Source organism: Elephas maximus, chromosome X (genome assembly GCF_024166365.1).
Source record: "Elephas maximus indicus isolate mEleMax1 chromosome X, mEleMax1 primary haplotype, whole genome shotgun sequence".
Classification (NCBI taxonomy): Eukaryota; Metazoa; Chordata; class Mammalia; order Proboscidea; family Elephantidae; genus Elephas; species Elephas maximus.
This window is the reverse complement of record NC_064846.1, coordinates 166,067,880-166,088,872: the sequence shown is the minus strand read 5'-3', so window position 1 is coordinate 166,088,872 and position 20,993 is coordinate 166,067,880. Positions and strand designations below refer to the sequence as shown.

The 20,993-nt window shown below is 42.3% G+C and overlaps 1 protein-coding gene across 1 annotated transcript in view; it reads left to right on the top strand.

The window, feature by feature from the left end:
* EGFL6 (EGF like domain multiple 6) overlaps nt 1-20,993 on the top strand; it is an 86,352-nt gene that overhangs the window by 5,770 nt on the left and 59,589 nt on the right. Inside the window, exon 2 of the mRNA XM_049871567.1 lies at nt 16,343-16,455. Within this exon, the coding sequence (XP_049727524.1) occupies nt 16,343-16,455 (113 nt within the window). The remainder of the gene's footprint in view (nt 1-16,342; nt 16,456-20,993) is intronic.

Sequence of the window (20,993 nt, the reverse complement as noted above, 5' to 3'; positions counted from 1 at the left end):
TATGTAATAGTGTGCTTATAATTAATGGCATCTCAGATTTGAAGAATACAAATGCAAAATTAAAAATCAAAATAGCAAGTATCTTTAAAACATCATGACCTTGCTCTTCAGTTATCAAGTATTATCAAGTCAGCTACCTCTGTTGGCAACTGAAGCATTGAACTGAAGCATTTATTCTCCATCAAATTCATTCATTCAGAGTAAGCATGGGGGAGAATCATACAAGATAAGGCTAGAGAAGTAGGCAAAGGCCAGATCAAGCAGGGACTTTTATGCCATTTTAAGTAGAATGGACTTTATTCTTAACCCAACGGAAAGCCGCAGAAAGATTTTATAGAGAAGGTTAACAGGATCTAATTGAAATTTTAAGATGAAAACTGAGGTGTGGGCTGGAAGGGACAAATGAAGAAGCAAAGGGAAGCTATGGTAGTGGTTCAGATGATGGCTGTGTGTCTGGGCGGCCAGGAGGGAGAGGAGGACATGGTCTGGAGCCCTGGTTAGGAACAAGACTCAGCACTGGGCTGATGTGAGCAGGAAGGAAGAGGGAGCTATCAGGAATGATGTGCAGGTTTTTGGCTTCAGCCAGTTTGGATGCTCTCTGCTCTGGGATGGGCAGGAAGGGGTGAGTTCTGCAGAGACAGTCAAGAGTTTAGTTGTTTTTTTTTTTTAATTTTGCATTTGTATTTATCAAATCTGAGACACCATTGTCTATAAGCACACTAGTATTATGTACATTAGGAAAGAAAAAATGCTGCCAAATAAATGAAGCTATGGCTCATTACCTTTATTGACCACCTTCCCTTCCTCTCGCATTTCCCTGTGCCTTTATCAATGTTCCCTTTGCCTCCTAAATAAACCACTTACATTCACATCATTGTCTAAAGGTCTGCTTCTGAGGGAGCGCAAACTAAGGCACTCCCCATCCCCAATCTCCACCCAACTCCTGAGCTTGGAAGATCAGTAGGAGAGAGGGAGAAAGCAATAAAAGTTCCAAGTTTTGCCGGATGTTTGCTACTACCCCTACCTGTTACGCCATGAGGCATCTGAAGATACATCAACATATACCGGTACAGGAGAGTTTGGTAGCCTGGGCCAGTTTTTGTTGGGCTCTTAAACTGCTACACGTTCGGGAAGGTGATAACTCTTCTGAGGAATCTCTGGGCCTGCTGAACTTAGGCTTTGTCCCCTGAATATGGGTAGGAACCCAGAATTAATTTTAACTGGTTATGCACAAGGGACCTGCCATATTGAGCACTATGGTCAAAACAAAACCTCATGGCCGGACCTTACTATCCCTATGTAGAAAATGTTATTCTACTTGCTGGGCAATATTTAAACGTACTTAAACATCAGCAAAAGAGGTTTTACCTTCTCAATTTGTCTTGGAGAATATCATGAGTTTCCTGGAACCGGACCATAAACGAGCACACTAAGAATTCTGGCACAGTATATTTTTGCAGAAAATAAGGAATCCCACGAAGAAATACTATACCACTTACAGAGTCCCTGGAATGTTTTTAAATTAACTTCAGCTGTGGAGACAGTGATTTTCTGATGAGTTTCGTCAATGTCGACAGCAAGCTGTATAATGCATTAAAGGAACTCTGGGCAAGTCAGCATTTAGCTCAGACTCCCACCACTCGGGGCCTCCTCTCTGCAGAGATGTGGTCACTGGGCTGACACTTTCCTGCCTCGGGACTGGGTTCCCTGGGCCTTGTATATGACAAACATTGCTTAGGGAGAGACTTAAGAAAAAGAGTGAGAGGATGCGCGAGCAACTGGCAGGTCCACCCAGACCTCCCAAGGTGGCAGAGGATGTTGGTGGGATCGGTTTGGTTCAAGCCCAGGCCATTCCCTTTCCAGGCTCAGAAGTTTCTTCTTATCAATTACTCTCAATTTATCTGGCTCTAGGCAGCTGAGTTCCTCCAACTCAATGCATAAAAGCTCGTTTATATCCAGGCATCTTTAAATTCCAAAGAGTGATACTATGCCTTACCCATGCATCCTTGATATTCCAGAATGTACTGCCCAATTTTACACATTTAAAAAAATAGAAATGATTCACTAAATGTGATTCACATTGCTAGCTCTGTAAGGCTTTTTTGCTGTTGTTTTGTTATGAATGGATTCACATATAAAGAAAAAATGATGTGTACTAGATTTTAGTTTGGGAAAGGAAATGGCTTTCAAAATACTACTGTGTTGCTCAGTAGTTGGTGACTTCTGCATCAAACCATCTCACAGTCTCAATGGCTGAACACAGTAAACATTTACTTCTTGCCCACCTCGCAGTACGAGGCAGGTTTGATAGACTGTACAGTGTGCCTTCACATGAGACTAGGCTCCATCCATCATGGCCACCATCTTTCTCCAAGTTGCAGACACTTCTTTATTCAATGGGCTGACAGGAAAGCAGAGCATCATGGGAGCCTCTGTGAGCCTGGCCTGGAGATAGCATGTCCCTCCCACTCATTGGCCAAAACCAGTCATGTGGCCCCATCTAATTGGCTAGCTGGCTAATAGGTACAGTGCAGCCTCCTGCACAGGAGACAAGCAGGTTGGGTGAGTACTTGGCCTCCTCTTCCACACTGGTTCAACTGCAGCTTATGCAATTACAGATATCTGGCCATTTTTTACTTCTAAAAATGGCAGTTTCATATGGTGTAACCTAATAGTTTATCTTCCATATCCAGGATACTTATAATTAGGTATCAAAGCAATAGAATTATTGAATTAGTGATGGGAAAGCTAGTAAAAAAAAAGTCAGCATGGAATTGGAGCAAAGAACAGGTAGAAGAGAGGATGCTGGGAAAGTAATCCGAATCATTTACTAACATTGACTTGGAACATCACAAGAAGTGTGTAGAAACTAAAAGTTAAAGCTTTTTTTTTTAGCAGTTTAAAGGAGATCTTACAAGATAATGTGCTCTTCTTTTATAGTCAACATCATGCTTGCCTGTACTGGATTCTCTTCTCCCCCGGGATATTACTGTTTTGACTTAAACATAAATATTTTAATAATTTTCTTTTTTATCCATAAATTTTAAAAAGCTGTATATGTGCATTAAAAAAAAAACTGGTAAATACAGACTGCAGAGCTGGCTTTTTGGTGTAATAAATCAATTTCCTCTGGCATCCACAAATCAGCAAGTAATTATTGGCAATTCTACCCACTAGTGAGTTTTCCCTTTTAAGCTATTTTTCCATTTTCATGACCAGACGTAGAATTAAACTAGTAAGAGCCCAGTTGTGGCAGGCCCTTTGAAGGTATTTCTCAAAACTGGTGGAATACGCGGACTGCACATCCACTAATTAAAAGGCATGTAGCTTGTTTATGGACCTGCATGGTTTTCTGCTGTTTCTTCCTGCATTTTTTTCTTTTTTATTGTTTAGCTTGTTTATGGACCTGCATGGTTTTCTCCTGTTTCTTCCTGCAAAGTTGTTTCAAGCTGCCTGCTCTCCTTTAGAAAATATGTACAGAACATGTAGAGCAGCTGGTGCAGAACTGGGTTTTTCTGATTTGTGTAGCTGTCAAAATAGGAGAACCCATTTTATAGTTCTCAATCATGAGTTGACTTGTAAACACACACACAAGGCTAGATTAGGTGACAAACTTCCGATATCTTCCAACAGAGCAGTAATACTAAGATGCATTTGTGGCTGGGGAAGGAATCCCTTACAGTGGATCAGTAATCTTACCTTATTAACTAGTTTTTGATGGCGCAAGTGTTAGTCATTAACATTTTGGAGCGTTTTACAAGTGGCGCTTTGTACAAAGCTAAAAATGATGACTTGGGAGAAATTAATGCACCTCAGATTTCTCAGTTTCACCTAAAGCCCGCCATGTGTAAGCAATAAAGCTGGAGAAAAAGTAGATCTCTCTGGAGAGTTGTGGTAATGTGCAAACAGTATATGAATTTCATCTTCTGGTAACTTCCTTCTGTTGTTAGTTAACCCCAGGAAGTATTCTTCTCAAATAATTGACTTTAACCAACACATACGAAATGGGTTTGGCCATCTGAACAATGAACCCTGGGTTCTTTCAACAAAGTTTCGAATTAGGCTTTTTATATTTATATATATATATCATATTTCAACAAATTTCAATTCGCTTTTGTGAGTTTTCTCATCTGTTTCAGGGATCTTGTTGGGGCTTATTGAGTTCACCCTACTTCTATGGAGGCTGTTTTGTGTATTGCAAAATCTTGGATATTTCCAACAATTTAAAGTTCTTCTATAGGTCTCCAAAGGCTTCAGGATGGACAAAATGTTCCACGTGGACACAAGGCCTTTTCTATGTAGCCTTTGCTTATCTCCCCGCGCCTTCTCCATCCCACTATTCCTTCTGCGGCCCTTCCCATTCCCCTGCTCCAAATACACACCACTCTGTATGCTTGAATTTACAGGCCACCTACTCCCCATGCTCTTAGTGGTTCCATCCTTGACACAGACTATTTTCTCTGCCTGGAACACCCTCCCCACCAGACTGCCTCCTCCACTTCACCTGGGTACATTCCCCAGTTACCAGAATTCATATTAGACACCATTTCCTCCAGAATCTCCCTCACCCACCCATCCCAACCTAACCGCTCCAATATCTTCCCCTTTGTTACTGTTTGTTAGCTGCCCTCAAGTCAACTCCACCACATGGCAACCTATGTATAACAGAACGAAACGTTGCCTGGTCCTGCATCATCCTCACAATCACCAGCATGTTCAAGCCCATCATTGTGACGATTGTGCCAATCCATCTCTCTGAGGGCCTCCCTTGCCTCCTCCAGCAATTGATCCTCCTGAGGATGTGTCCAAAACAAGCAAGTCGGACAATGTTCTATTGTGATCTATAAGGTTTTCTGAAGTAGATCTCCATACCTTTCTTCCTAGTCTGTCTTAGCCTGGAAGAGCCACTAAAGCCTGTCCACCATGGGTGACCCTGTTGGTATTTGAAATACTGGTGGCATAGATTCCAGAATCACAGCACCATGCAAGCCACAATGACAAACTGACGGATAGGAGCTGGATATCTTCCTCTTGTTCTTGAGAACTTAGCCTTTTGGTAGGGTTCATCTTGCCAGAGTTACTTGCCCATCTTCACTCAGACTATAAGTTCTTCATGGGTAGACGCTGTGCTCATACAGCTCTATAGTCTCGGTGTCCAGTACATTTTGGGGGGGGAAATGGATAGATGGGTGCATGAATAGTTTGGTGAAGTGTGTTCCTGTCTGGCTACTAATATCACTGAGAAGTCACCCAGTCTTTCATGGCCTTAGTTTCTTAATTTGTAAAATGGTAGGTTGAAACTGGATGCTATCTAAGGCCAGTTTCCTCAAGGTGAAATTCTACAATCATCTCCCCTTACAGTGAAAATCAGTTCCTACATACAAAAAAAATAAATAAAAGCAGTTGCTATCAAGTAATTTCTAACTCTTGGCAACCTCACGTGTGTCCAGTAGAACTGCGCTCCATAGGGTTTTCATTGGCTGATTTTTTGGAAATAGATAGCCAGTGGATCTTTCGAGGCACCTCTGAGTGAACTCAAACCTCCAACCTTTCAGTTAGCAGCTGAATGTGTTAACTGTTTGCACCACTCAGGGATTCCGAAGTCACATGGAAACTGTGGGGGCCACGAGATCTTATCTCACTGCCTTCCGACTTCAGGGAGTATAACTGACCAAGGGCCCAGTGCTCCAAAATCCATCACCGCACTTGGGTGATGGCCACGCCTCCCACGGGCTGCTCCTGCCAATGGTAGGGACACTAAAGCAGGCTCTTTTGTGGGAAACATGGCTCACTTCTGAAGGGCGACTTTGGCTTCAGGACTCTACCCACACCCCCGCCCACCTCAGCTTGCTGAATGTTCCACCAACCTTTCTTCCCTGTCTCCTTCACTTGGGGTCAGACTGGCATGGTGGTGGCATGGCTATCCCAGCTTTCCCCCGTTCCCCCCTCAGAGAAACTGGACTGAAGCAGAAACCTAGTTCAAACTGAGATCGATTTAATTGGTTATGAGTCAACAGAAGTTTAAAACTCTAGACCTTATTCAACACATCTCATAATAATAACATTAATCCTGATACTAGTACTAATAAACACAACCACTTATGGAGCATTTACTGTGTCAGTCACCGTTTAAAGTCCTTTGTTGTTGTTAAGTGCTGTCAAGTGGACTCTGACTCACAGCGACCCTGTGTACAACAGAAGGAAATGCTGCCCGGTCCTGAGCCATCCTCGCAATTGTTGCTGTGTTTGAGCCCACTGTTACAGCCACTGTGTCAACCCATCTCACTGAGGGTCTTCCTCTTTCACACTGACCAAGCATGATGTCCTTTTCCAGGGGCTAGTCCCTCATGATAACATGCCCAAAGGACACAAGACGAAGTCTCGCCATCCTTGCTTCCACACAGCCCTCTGGATGTACTTGTTCCAAGAGTACAACACATTGAATATAGTAAAATCCACCGAAGTGTACCCTTTAAACGGTTATATTATGTAAGTTATGTCTCAATTTTAAAAATGCTAAAATAAAAAATATCTTAAGGACGTTACTCTGTGTGAATCAGCACTTGCCACTCACGCCACATTCTGCTCAGTAGTCCGTGGTTTCTTGTTTGGGAATTGTTAGTTACGTGCAGACTGGGTGGAGATTGTGGCATTACTTACAGAATTGTTAGTAATGTGAAGATTAGATTATGCCAGGCATTATTTCTCAGTCAAAACTCCCTCTCAGAGCATTGTAATGACACTTCCCATGCTGTTCTATACTGTCATCTCTCTGTTTCTAATAGATGGTGAACTCGTCAGCACAAAGACTGGGTCTTTTTCATCACTGTACTCTGTGCCTAAGACGGTGCTTAGAAAATAGAAAGTACTCTAAATCAGTGGTTCTCAATTAGGGAGGGGAGGCTTTTGCAGCCCAGAGGACATCTGGTAATACCCAGAGACATTTTTGGTTGTCACTACTTGGCGAGGGGAGGGGAAGGAGTGCTACTAATGGATAGTGGCAAGGGATGCTGCTTAACATCTTACAATGCACAGGACAGCCCCCCACAGTGGCTAATAGTGTCAAGGTTGAGAAACCCTGTTCTAAATGGTTGAGTGAATGACTGAGAACCCCCCCAAATTAATTACATTAAGGGTGAAAAAATGCCCCCTTTAAGAAAGAGTAAATAATAAAATCATCCTTGTATTTGGTGCTTTAGTTAATGAAATGTCCCAGACCATTCCTTCTGGCTTTTTTTTTTTTTTTTTTGCTAGAATATTTTTTTTTTTTTCCTTTTTTTTTTTTTTTATAATAACTTTTATTAAGCTTCAAATGAACGTTTACAAATCCAATCAGTCTGTCACATATAAGTTTACATACATCTCACTCCCTACTCCCACTTACTCTCCCCGTCTTGAGTCAGCCCTTTCAGTCTCTCCTTTCTTGACAATTTTGCCGGCTTCCCTCTCTCTCTATCCTCCCATCCCCCCTCCAGGCAAGAGTTGCCAACACAATCTCAAGTGTCCACCTGATATAATTAGCTCACTCTTCATCAGCATCTCTCTCCCACCCGCTGACCAGTCCCTTTCATTTCTGATGAGTTGTCTTCGGGGATGGTTCCTGTCCTGTGTCAGCTGAAGGTCTGGGGAGCATGGCCGCCGGGATTCCTCCAGTCTCAGTCAGACCATTAAGTTTGGTCTTGTTATGAGAATTTGGGGTCTGCATCCCACTGATCTCCTGCTCCCTCAGGGGTCCTCTGCTGAGCTCCCTGTCAGGGCAGTCATCGATTGTGGCCGGGCACCAACTAGTTCTTCTGGTCTCAGGATGATGTAGGTCTCTGGTTCATGTGGCCCTTTCTGTCTCTTGGGCTCTTAGTTGTCATGTGGGCTTGGTGTTCTTCATTTTCCTTTGCTCCAGGTGGGTTGAGACCAATTGCTGCATCTTAGATGGCTGCTTGTTAGCATTTAAGACCCCAGACGCCACATTTCGAAGTGGGATGCAGAATGATTTCATAATAGAATTATTTTGCCAATTGACTTAGAAGTCCCCGCAAACCATGTTCCCCAGACCCCCGCGCTTGCTCCGCTGACCTTTGAAGCATTCATTTTATCCCGGAAACTTCTTTGCTTTTGGTCCAGTCCAATTGAGCTGACCTTCCATGTATTGAGTGTTGTCTTTCCCTTCACCTAAAGCAGTTCTTATCTACTGATTAATCAATAAAAAACCCTCTCCCACCCTCCCTCCCTCCCCCCCTCGTAACCACAAAAGTATGTGTTCTTCTCAGGTTTACTATTTCTCAAGATCTTATAATAGTGGTCTTATACAATATTTGTCCTTTTGCCTCTGACTAATTTTGCTCAGCATAATGCCTTCCAGGTTCCTCCATGTTATGAAATGTTTCAGAGATTCGTCACTGTTCTTTATCGATGCGTAGTATTCCATTGTGTGAATATACCACAATTTATTTACCCATTCATCCGTTGATGGACACCTTGGTTGCTTCCAACTTTTTGCTATTGTAAACAGAGCTGCAATAAACATGGGTGTGCATATATCTGTTTGTATGAAGGCTCTTGTATCTCTAGGGTATATTCCTAGGAGTGGGATTTCTGGGTTGTATGGTAGTTCTATTTCTAACTGTTTAAGATAACGCCAGATAGATTTCCAAAGTGGTTGTACCATTTTACATTCCCACCAGCAGTGTATGAGAGTTCCAATCTCTCCGCAGCCTCTCCAACATTTATTATTTTGTGTTTTTTGGATTAATGCCAGCCTTGCTGGTGTGAGATGGAATCTCATCGTAGTTTTAATTTGCATTTCTCTAATGGCTAATGATCGAGAGCATTTTCTCATGTATCTGTTGGCTGCCTGAATATCTTCTTTAGTGAAATGTGTGTTCATATCCTTTGCCCACTTCTTGATTGGGTTGTTTGTCTTTTTGTGGTTGAGTTTTGACAGAATCATGTAGATTTTAGAGATCAGGCGCTGGTCGGAGATGTCATAGCTGAAAATTCTTTCCCAATCTGTAGGTGGTCTTTTTACTCTTTTGGTGAAGTCTTTAGATGAGCATAGGTGTTTGATTTTTAGGAGCTCCCAGTTATTGGGTTTCTCTTCATCATTTTTGGTAATGTTTTGTATTCTGTTTATACCTTGTATTAGGGCTCCTAGGGTTGTCCCAATTTTTTCTTCCATGATCTTTATCGTTTTAGTCTTTATGTTTAGGTCTTTGATCCACTTGGAGTTAGTTTTTGTGCATGGTGTGAGGTATGGGTCCTGTTTCATTTTTTTGCAAATGGATATCCAGTTATGCCAGCACCATTTGTTAAAAAGGCTATCTTTTCCCCAGTTAATTGACACTGGACCTTTGTCAAATATCAGCTGCTCATACGTGGATGGATCTATGTCTGGGTTCTCAATTCTGTTCCATTGGTCTATGTGTCTGTTGTTGTACCAATACCAGGCTGTTTTGACTACTGTGGCTGTATAATAGTTTCTGAAGTCAGGTAAGGTGAGGCCTCCCACTTTCTTCTTCTTTTTCAGTAGTGCTTTGCTTATCCGGGGCTTCTTTCCGTTCCATATGAAATTGGTGATTTGTTTCTCTATCCCCTTAAAATATGACATTGGAATTTGGATCGGAAGTGCGTTAAATGTATAGATGGCTTTTGGTAGAATAGACATTTTTACTATGTTAAGTCTTCCTATCCATGAGCAAGGTATGTTTTTCCACTTAAGTATGTCCTTTTGAATTTCTTGTAGTAGAGCTTTGTAGTTTTCTTTGTATAGGTCTTTTACATCCTTGGTAAGATTTATTCCTAAGTATCTTATCTTCTTGGGGGCTATTGTGAATGGTATTGATTTGGTTATTTCCTCTTCGGTGTTCTTTTTGTTGATGTAGAGGAATCCAAGTGATTTTTGTATGTTTATTTTATAACCTGAGACTCTGCCAAACTCTTCTATTAGTTTCAGTAGTTTTCTGGAGGATTCCTTAGGGTTTTCTGTGTATATAATCATGTCATCTGCAAATAGTGATAACTTTACTTCCTCCTTGCCAATCCGGATACCTTTTATTTCTTTGTCTAGCCTGATTGCCCTGGCTAAGACTTCCAACACGATGTTGAATAAGAGCGGTGATAAAGGGCATCCTTGTCTGGTTCCCGTTCTCAAGGGAAATGCTTTCAGGTTCTCTCCATTTAGAGTGACATTGGCTGTTGGCTTTGCATAGATGCCCTTTATTATGTTGAGGAATTTTCCTTCAATTCCTATTTTGGTAAGAGTTTTTATCATGAATGGGTGTTGGACTTTGTCAAATGCCTTTTCTGCATCAATTGATAAGATCATGTGGTTTTTGTCTTTTGTTTTATTTATGTGATGGATTACATTAATGGTTTTTCTGATATTAAACCAGCCTTGCATACCTGGTATAAATCCCACTTGATCGGGGTGAATTATTTTTTTGATGTGTTGTTGGATTCTATTGGCTAGAATTTTGTTGAGGATTTTTGCATCAATGTTCATGAGGGATATAGGTCTATAATTTTCTTTTTTTGTAATGTCTTTACCTGGTTTTGGTATCAGGGAGATGGTGGCTTCATAGAATGAGTTGGGTAGTATTCCGTCATTTTCTATGCTTTGGAATACCTTTAGTAGTAGTGGTGTTAACTCTTCTCTGAAAATTTGGTAGAACTCTGCAGTGAAGCCGTCCGGGCCGGGACTTTTTTTTGTTGGGAGTTTTTTGATTACCGTTTCAATCTCTTTTTTTGTTATGGGTCTATTTAGTTGTTCTACTTCTGAATGTGTTAGTTTAGGTAGGTAGTGTTTTTCCAGGAATTCATCCATTTCTTCTAGGTTTTCAAATTTGTTAGAGTACAATTTTTCATAATAATCTGAAATGATTCTTTTAATTTCATTTGGTTCTGTTGTGATGTGGTCCTTCTCATTTCTTATTCGGGTTATTTGTTTCCTTTCCTGTATTTCTTTAGTCAGTCTAGCCAATGGTTTATCAATTTTGTTAATTTTTTCAAAGAACCAGCTTTTGGCTTTGTTAATTCTTTCAATTGTTTTTCTGTTCTCTAATTCATTTAGTTCAGCTCTAATTTTTATTATTTGTTTTCTTCTGGTGCCTGATGGATTCTTTTGTTGCTCACTTTCTATTTGTTCAAGTTGTAGGGACAGTTCTCTGATTTTGGCTCTTTCTTCTTTTTGTATGTGTGCATTTATTGATATAAATTGGCCTCTGAGCACTGCTTTTGCTGTGTCCCAGAGGTTTTGATAGGAAGTATTTTCATTCTCGTTGCTTTCTATGAATTTCCTTATTCCCTCCTTGATGTCTTCTATAACCCAGTCTTTTTTCAGGAGGGTATTGTTCATTTTCCAAGTATTTGATTTCTTTTCCCTCGTTCTTCTGTTATTGATCTCTAGTTTTATTGCCTTGTGGTCTGAGAAGATGCTTTGTAATATTTCGATGTTTTGGACTCTGCAAAGGTTTGTTTTATGACCTAATATGTGGTCTATTCTAGAGAATGTTCCATGTGCGCTAGAAAAAAAAGTATATTTTGCAGCAGTTGGGTGGAGAGTTCTGTATAAGTCAATGAGGTCAAGTTGGTTGATTGTTGTAATTAGATCTTCTGTGTCTCTGTTGAGCTTCTTACTGGATGTCCTGTCCTTCTCCGAAAGGGGTGTGTTGAAGTCTCCTACTATAATTGTGGAGGTATCTATCTCGCTTTTCAGTTCTGTTAAAATTTGATTTATATATCTTGCAGCCCTGTCATTGGGTGCGTAAATATTTAATATGGTTATGTCTTCCTGATCAATTGTCCCTTTTATCATTATATAGTGTCCTTCTTTATCCTTTGTGGTGGATTTAAGTCTAAAGTCTATTTTGTCAGAAATTAATATTGCTACTCCTCTTCTTTTTTGCTTATTGTTTGCTTGATATACTTTTTTCCATCCTTTGAGTTTTAGTTTGTTTGTGTCTCTAAGTCTAAGGTGTGTCTCTTGTAGGCAGCATATAGATGGATCGTGTTTCTTTATCCAGTCTGTGACTCTCTGTCTCTTTATTGGTGCATTTAGTCCATTTACATTCAGGGTAATTATAGATAAATAAGTTTTTAGTGCTGTCATTTTGATGCCTTTTTATGTGTGTTGTTGACAATTTCATTTTTCCACATACTTTTTTGTGCTGAGGCGTTTTTCTTAGTAAATTGTGAGATCCTCACTTTCATAGTGTTTGACTTTATGTTAGTTGAGTCGTTACGTTTTTCTTGGTTTTTGTCTTGAGTTATAGAGTTGTTATACCTTTTTGTGGTTACCTCATTATATACCCCTATTTTTCTAAGTATAAACCTAACTTGTATTGTTCTATATCGCCTTGTATCACTCTCCATATGGCAGTTCAATGCCTCCTGTATTTAGTCCCTCTTTTTGATTATTGTGATCTTTTACCTATTGACTTCCATGATTCCCTGTTATGTGTATTTTTTTTTAATTAATCTTAATTTGTTTGTTTTTGTGATTTCCCTATTTGAGTTGATATCAGGACGTTCTGTTTTGTGACCTTGTGTTGTGCTGATATCTGATATTATTGGTTCTCTGACCAAACAATATCCTTTAGTATTTCTTGTAGCTTTGGTTTGGTTTTTGCAAATTCTCTAAACTTGTGTTTGTCTGTAAATATCTTAATTTCGCCTTCATATTTCAGAGAGAGTTTTGCTGGATATATGATCCTTGGTTGGCAGTTCTTCTCCTTCAGTGTTCTGTATATGTCGTCCCATTCCCTTCTTGCCTGCATGGTTTCTGCTGAGTAGTCAGAACATATTCTTATTGATTCTCCCTTGAAGGAAACCTTTCTTTTCTCCCTGGCTGCTTTTAAAATTTTCTGCTTATCTTTGGTTTTGGTGAGTTTGATGATAATATGTCTTGGTGTTTTTCTTTTTGGATCAATCTTAAATGGGGTTCGATGAGCATCTTGGATAGATATCCTTTCGTCTTTCATGATGTCAGGGAAGTTTTCTGTCAGAAGTTCTTCAACTATTTTCTCTGTGTTTTCTGTCCCCCCTCCCTGTTCTGGGACTCCAATCACCCGCAGGTTATCCTTCTTGATAGAGTCCCACATAATTCTTAGGGTTTCTTCATTTTTTTTAATTCTTTTATCTGATTTTTTTTCAGCTATGTTGGTGTTGATTCCCTGGTCCTCCAGATGTCCCAGTCTGCATTCTAATTGCTCGAGTCTGCTCCTCTGACTTCCTAGTGTGTTGTCTAATTCTGTTATTTTATTGTTAATCTTTTGGATTTCTACATGTTGTCTCTCTATGGATTCTTGCAACTTATTAATTTTTCCAGTATGTTCTTGAATAATCTTTTTGAGTTCTTCAACAGTTTTATCAGTGTGTTCCTTGGCTTTTTCTGCAGATATCCTAATTTCATTTGTGATATCATTAAGCATTCTGTAAATTAGTTTTTTATATTCTGTATCTGATAATTCCAAAATTGTATCTTCATTTGGGAAAGATTTTGATTCTTTTGTTTGGGGGGTTGGAGAAGCTGTCCCGGTCTGCTTCTTTAAGTGGTTTGATATGGATTGTTGTCTCCGAGCCATCACTGGGAAACTAGTTTTTCCAGAAAATCCGCTAAAAAAAAAACTGCAGTCAGATCCCTATCAGAGTTCTCCCTTTGGCTCAGGCTATTCAGATGTTAATGAAGCCGCCTGGGAAGGGTGGGGGAGGGAACAGAGAGATAGGAGAGTAGCACCTCAGAATATAGCCAGAGTTGCTTGTCTTGCTTGGAATGACTGTTATATCTGAGATTCCCGCGGGCGCGTCGCCTATGTGTGCTGGCTGTGTGGAGATTGCCCCCGGGGGGTCTGGCCCGCTGGAGTCACGGTCAGATCCTCCGCTTCCAGCCCCACGCCCAGCGTCAAGGCTCCCCTACTGGGACGGTGCACTCTCAACTCCAAAATCAGTCGCTGCCTCCCGGGGACTTCTCGTCTCTCCAGCCGCGTGGCCGTGCCGCCCCCGTGAACTAGGTGGGCCCCCTCCCGGGGTTAGTTCAGATGGGTGGAGTAGCTCCCTGTGCTTGTGCCGCGACCGAGTGTCCTGGCTGGAACGCTGTTCTCCCCACTCCAATACCAGTCGCTGCCTCCCGGGGACTTCTCCTACCGGCTGCGTCCCACGCCGCCCGCGCGACCCGGCTGGTCCCCTTCCCGGGGTTAGTTCAGGGGGTGGAGCAACTCTCCGTGTTTATGGCGTACCTGCGTGCAGTCCTAATCCCTGCGGGACGGTTCCCCGGCTCGGATGCTGCTCTTTCTGCTCCAAGATCAGTCACTGCCTCCCGGGGACTTCTCCTACCGGCTGCGTCCCACGCCGCCCGTGGAACCAGCTGGTCCCCCTCCCGGGGTTAGTTCAAGGGGGTGGAGCAGGTCTCTGTGCTTGTGCCGTACCTGACTGGTACGCTGGCTCCAGGCTCTGGAAACAATCGCTGCTTCCCCGTATTAGTTCGTTCTCCGTCTCTAAATCTGTGTTTGTTGTTCAGGGTTCGTAGATTGTTATGTATGTGATCGATTCACTTGTTTTTCCGTGTCTTTGTTGTAAGAGGGATCCGAGGTAGCGTCTGCCTAGTCCGCCATCTTGGCTCCGCCCCCTCCTTCTGGCTTTTAACTGAATAACCAAGTTTGTGGGAGAGGCCGACCGTGAGGGAAACCTGCAAGGTTTAACTTCCCAACCTTGAATAAGATATTATTAACTTGCATACAACTCAGCCCTGCAACTTAAAGCACATGATAAATGGTGCATTCTTTGTTAAAAAGCCCAGGAAACATTTTACAGTGTATTTAATATGCATGAGGAAACAGTCAGTCATAGCCCTGCACAAAATATACAACAGCACAAGTCTTTTCTCTCAGAGTCTAGTAGCACCCTGTCGAACACCGGGACAGTTCGTAGGTAACGTGCAGGGATCTTCACTCATGGCCTCCCCATTTAAGGGTACTTGATGGGGAAGGTTCAGCATTCAGGCCTCTAGATCAGTGGTTGGCAAACCATAGCCAACAGGGCCAAATAGAGCTCAGCGGCTGTTTGTATGTGGCCTGTGAGCTAAGAAGGACTTTACATTTTCAAATGGTCGAAGAAAAATCCAAAGAATATTTTGTGACACATGAAAGGTATCTGAAATTCGCATTTCAGTGTCCTTAAATAAAGTCTTACTGGCACACAGCCAAACCCACCATTTCCATACTGTCTATGACTACACTGCACTATGGCAGAGTTAAGTAGTTAAGACAGACACTGTGTGGCCCCCAAAGCCTAAAACATTTACCATCTGACCCTTTATGAAAAATATTTGCCGACTCTTGCTCTACTGTCAAAGAGTTCAGCAAACTGTTTCCAGGAAGCCGTGTGGAATGAGAACGAGCCCTGGGCTGGGATCCCTGACACGTGGCTCTGCTGGGGATGAGACTCCACTGGGCTTGGGTTTCCTCTCCAGTAACATGAGAAAGCTTCTCAGAGGGATCCCTTGGGTACTTCCAGTTCTGAACAGTCTTGATTGTGCAGAGATTCTAGTTTGTTCAGTGGTTCCCTGGTGGCCAACAGGGTGGACATGCAGTGCTCTTGTCTGGGACAAAGCCACAGGCCCAGGCAATAGCGTTACCACACTCAGCACTGAAACAGGGATGGAATTGGCTAGCCACTGTGTCTTTATGGGATGGATTTGAAAACTGGCATTCTATAAGTCTCAGAGGCATAAATTTTTGGCCATTTTCATGTGCTCTAGTTTTATAGATTAAATCTTTTTAGTTGCTGTCAAGGTGGCTCTGACTCGTGGCAACCTTCCTTTATGTACAACAAAATGAAATGTTGCCTGATCCTATGCCATCTTCACGATCACTGGTATGCTGGAGTTCATTGTTGAGGCTATTGTGTCAATCCATCTCACGCAGGGTTTCCCTCATTTTCGCTGATCCTCCAGTTTACCAACCATGATGTCCATTATCAGCGATTAGTCTTTCCTGAGGATGTGTCCAAAGTAATCAAGCCGAAGTCTCACCAGCCTCGTTTCTAAGGGGCCTTCAGGTGATATTTCCTCTAAGACTGGCTTTTAATTTAAAACTACATTAAATAACCCCATTCCTTTAGTCTTGGGAAGGGAAGAACGAAATGGACAAAATCAGTTAGGGGGGAAGGCTGGCAAGGGATAGTAGCAGAGACTGGCAACCCATAAATTCAGGTTTTCAAAATCTCATTTAGTACTTACGATGTTTGTTGAAACTAACCGGGTAACTGTCATCTCTCCAGTTCGTTGAGTAGCAGGGAAGAGTCTCTATTGCCCTTTCTGCTTTCTCCATCCTAATGTCTGCTTCTTTATCCCCAGTCCAAGGAATCACGGGCTGTCGGCATGGGCGGGCCAGCCTGGGGTCTGTCACTATGCAGCTAAACTGGCCTGCTGCCACGGCTGGAGAAGGAACAGCAAAGGAGGCTGTGAAGGTAATTCTGCAAAAGTTCAGACTCACCCTGCCCTTGGGTACGATGTCAGGGCCCTTAGGTTTTTATCTGTGATACCATGAGCTACTGTCAAATTGCCAGCAGACTCCCCAGGGGACATAACTACAAAACACCCATGGTCTGGGTTCCCAACATATGAAGGATATTTTAAAGGCCAGGAAAAGAGGCCTATGAGATCTCCTCCTATCTAAAATGCATGTGACACCATCACCCTAAACCAGTTGCCACTGAGTCGATTCTGACTCATGGCAACTACATATGTGTCAAAGTAGAACTGTGCTAGAACAAAACTCATTTTTTTTAAAAAGGCCAGACTTACTAGACTAGAGGAACCTCCGAGACTATCACCTCTATATACCCTTTAAACATTGTACTGAAACCACACCTGGAGGTCACCTTTCAGCAAAATAACTGATTGGCTCATAAAACAAACAATATTACCCATGAGTACCATGCTCCTTTACAAAACATCATCTATATGAGACCAACTGGTCAACCTTTACCCTAAAGCAAAGATGAGAAGGTAAGGGGGGAGGGCAGGGAAGCTAGATTAATGGAAATGGAACAGCCAGAATAGAAATGAGAATGCTGACACATTGTGAAAAATGTAACCAATGTCACTGAACAATATGTATAAGAAAATGTTAAATGGGAACTTAATTTGCTATGTAAACTTTCACCAAAAACACCATAAAATATTATTTTTAAAAAGAGCAGAACTGGTTTTCAATGTTTGATTTTTTTAGAAGTAGATCACTACACCTTTCTTTTGAGGTGCCTCTGGGTGGACACGAACCTCCAACCTTTCGGTAAGCAACAGGGTGTGTTAACTGTTTACACTACCCAGGGACTCCACCATCACCCTAGCATGATCTATTTTAAGAGGGACCTGCCTTGTCAATTATTTCCGTGTTATTATCTTAATGAGTATGGCTGGGTTTTCTGGGTTTTGGTTTTGTTTTTAATCTAAAGAAACAAAGATGGGCAAAAATAGGCCAATAAAGTCCTTCTCCGTATAAGGAGTCGCTGCACGGTGCAAGCGGTTCACGTGCTTGCTCAGCTGCTAACCAAATGGTGGAGGATTGAGTCTACCCAGAGGCACCTCAGAAGAAAGGCCTGATGATCTACTTCAAAAAATCAGCCACTGAAAACTCAACGGAGCACACTTCTTCTCTAACACACATGGGGTCACCACGAGTTGGGGTCAACTTGATGGCCACTGGTTTTCTATTTATAAAATCAAGCCCCTCAAAGGTTTTTTTCCAACTGATTTATAATGAAATACATTTTTAAATTATGAATCACCCAACCAGTAGGCCTCAGTGCCAGTTTCCAAATGGTTTCAAGGGACACATACATCTATGCAAAAATTGTAAGTATTTTTCTGATTCTGTTGTATAAATTGCAGACTAAGGAACCATAATTGGCCATGGACATTGTTTCTCAGACCATGTGTTAGGAACTCTGAGAGAGGCGTTTGATAATTTCAGGAGGACTGGTAGGGACAGAGATGAGCACAGAGTTTTGTGTTCTTTGGGTTTTCATATGCCTTTCTGTAATGACCAACACTTGTAGGATAGAGGAATTCAATCTGCATTCTTGCTAGCTGACTGACTGAGCCGGCTGTGCTTTCCTTCGGGGCAGGAATCTGGTCTCGCTGTCCATGAGTCCCCCGACCAGCTGCCATTTGCCTGAACCTCAGTCTCTTATCAGTTAAGTGGGACAATAACATGGCTACATGTCCCATATACTTTAGGTGTTGGTGTGGATCATATTGGATGATAAACAGTAAAGCACTAAAATGTTAGTTATTTTTAAGAGTAGCAGTGCTGCCTTATTTTTGCTGCTCTATTCCTGCTCCAACCTCCTCCTCTACAGCCAGTTCAAATGCATCTAGAGAGACCATAGGTGAGGGTAGAGCCGGATCATACCTAAAGTCCGTGAAACAATGGAAGATATTGATACTGCTGCACACACTCAATAGCATGACAAGCCTTCTGCCATCACAGTCTTACTGTGATGAAGTGACAAGAGCATACCAATACCAGAAAAACTATTTGAAAATCATTATTGCCAACCTAAGTCAAGAAGGTCAAAACATCCCTCCAGAACCTCTGTCAATTAAAAACAGAGGCAGGGGTGGATCCTCACACTGATCTAATTTATAATGTCACAATCAAGGGCATCTTGAGAACCAGATCTGGGTGACTTTGAGCAAGGTATGTAACCCTGCCTGGTTTCCTCCTCTGCAACACGGAGAGAATAATACCAACTTCAGAGGGTAAGGAGCACATGCGTTAAAGGGTGCTCATGACTTGGCACCCACAGGAAATACCTCATCCATTACCGTGGCTTCGGAAAGGACCAGTAACTCCTGGCCTGGACTTGTATCAGTGAAACCACCAAGTGGCAGGGGGATGAAAGGTGGCTTGATTCTTTTTCTAGACACAGCATAACACTTTGATTGGAAGTTGGTCAGGTGGAAAGGGGCAAAAACCACGTGGGACCCATGATTTGGAAACTCTCTTACAACAGCACAAACCTCAGCCCTGCTGCCATAAAACTTGGAACCCCTGGCGTGTCTCTGGTGGGTAAATGAGGGCCAGCTTGGACTTTCTGGAAGGGCTATTTTGAAGAGCTGAATCAGAGCAGTGAGGCACGCTGCATCCAGCCAATCACATTCTCTCTTCATGCTTTTGTGCGCTCTAATACCACAGGCACGAAAGAATTTCGAATGGAACATTAAAAGTGCAGAGGGTTCGAGCAAAATGCTTGCTATACAACTTTCGCAAACTGAAGAGTCTGTCAGCACCCCCACTGCCCTGGTCTTAAATTGCAGTGATTTTTCGTATCTAAAACCTGTATCGTGTTTTATCCAGTTTGCATGGTTCTTCATAGTAAAGTTGTATATTCCTTGAAGCATCAAATAATAACGTAGTTTGTCCTTGATTGCCGGGTTTCTGATTTCTAAACCAGAGGGTGGTGTGCGTGGTGATGGTACAGAGGCGCATGTGTGCCGGCCTGAACAAGCAGAGCCCAGCCCCAGACTGTGAGCCCAGTTGCCCTGCCCTCCGCCTCCATTCATCCATTCGCCCTTCATTCCTTACGAGGCCCGGCCTCAATCCCCGAGCTCTCCAGCTCTTGGCCTCTGCCCTGACCAACTCATTCTCATTAACCTTAAACTGTGTGCCACTTACCAAGATGGAACAAAGAGTTGGATCTAAACAAATCCCTAATGAAAAGCTGCAGATGGAATTGAACAAGAGCATTTTACTTGGTCTAAAGCAAGCTTAAGTCTCAGGCCACTTTAGACTCAAGCTGAATTTCCCTTTGTTGTGGATCGGATGTTCAAATCACAGACCCAGAGTTGCTATAAATTGAAAATATCTTTCTGGAGCTTCAACCTTATACCAGCCAGGATGTTACTCACCAATTCTTCTGTGTTCTATTTGGCATTTATCCTGGGCTTTCCTGTCTGGACCGCACTGGAGGTCAGTTTCCAGGGGAACAAACAGAGGTCTTCAGGGCTTACCAAGAAGATTTATTTTTCTAACATCTGAACTTAACACTGTATCTCCAAGAACATATCCTTAACTAAATAGACACTGGAAGTCAAATTCCAGCTCCAAAGGTGGAAGGTTTTACTGGGGGAGTATTTTTTTCCCTACCTCCTCACTTATGATTTGCCCGGGACCACAAAACGTTCCCGTTATAAGTTCTACACCTATTACTTTATTCATTATTCAAAAATATTTGAGTATTGAACATGTTCACAACACTCTATTAAGCACTGCGGAAGAAACAAAGATGAATATTTTAAGTTCCTGTCCTGAAGATACTTAGAATCAAGTAGTAAATAGGAGTCAAGAATAAAAGCCAAATAAATGTCTAACTCATTGCCATCAAGTCAATTCTGACTCATAGTGACCCTATATTGACTCTATAGGGCAGAGTAAACTGCCCCATAGGGTTTCCAAGGCTGTAATCTTTACAGAAGCGGACTGTCACATCTTGCTCCCATAGAGCAACTGGTGGGTTCGAACCTCAGACATTTCGGTTAGCCGCCAATCGCTTAACCACTGTGCCACCAGGGCTCCTTAAATAAATGTCTACTTATTTAATAAGATGGAGACTGGTCAGTTTCACAGGAGAGACCTGCCAAAGTTCTTGGAGTTCTCAAAGTTGAACAGAATTTACATATGGCTGGAGAAATCTGGGAAGGCTTCTAGAAGGAGGAGCCAGGCCAGGTGGTGAATTGCACCACTGCATCCTGCCCAGAGATAAGGGACTAGGCTGTTAGACCCCAGCATCAGTCAAGTAATGGTCACAGACCACGGTGGGGAAAAGGGGGGACAAAGGAGGGTATAGCGCAATCTCCTAGGTATCTCTGGGCAAGGCAGTTCCAATTAGCTAAATAAATACTTGTTCAACGAATGAACTGGTGGTGGAAACGGATAGGATGTTGTAACTGACTGGTTTGAGGACACGAGAAAAGAGAGATGACTGAGATTTTGAGTCTA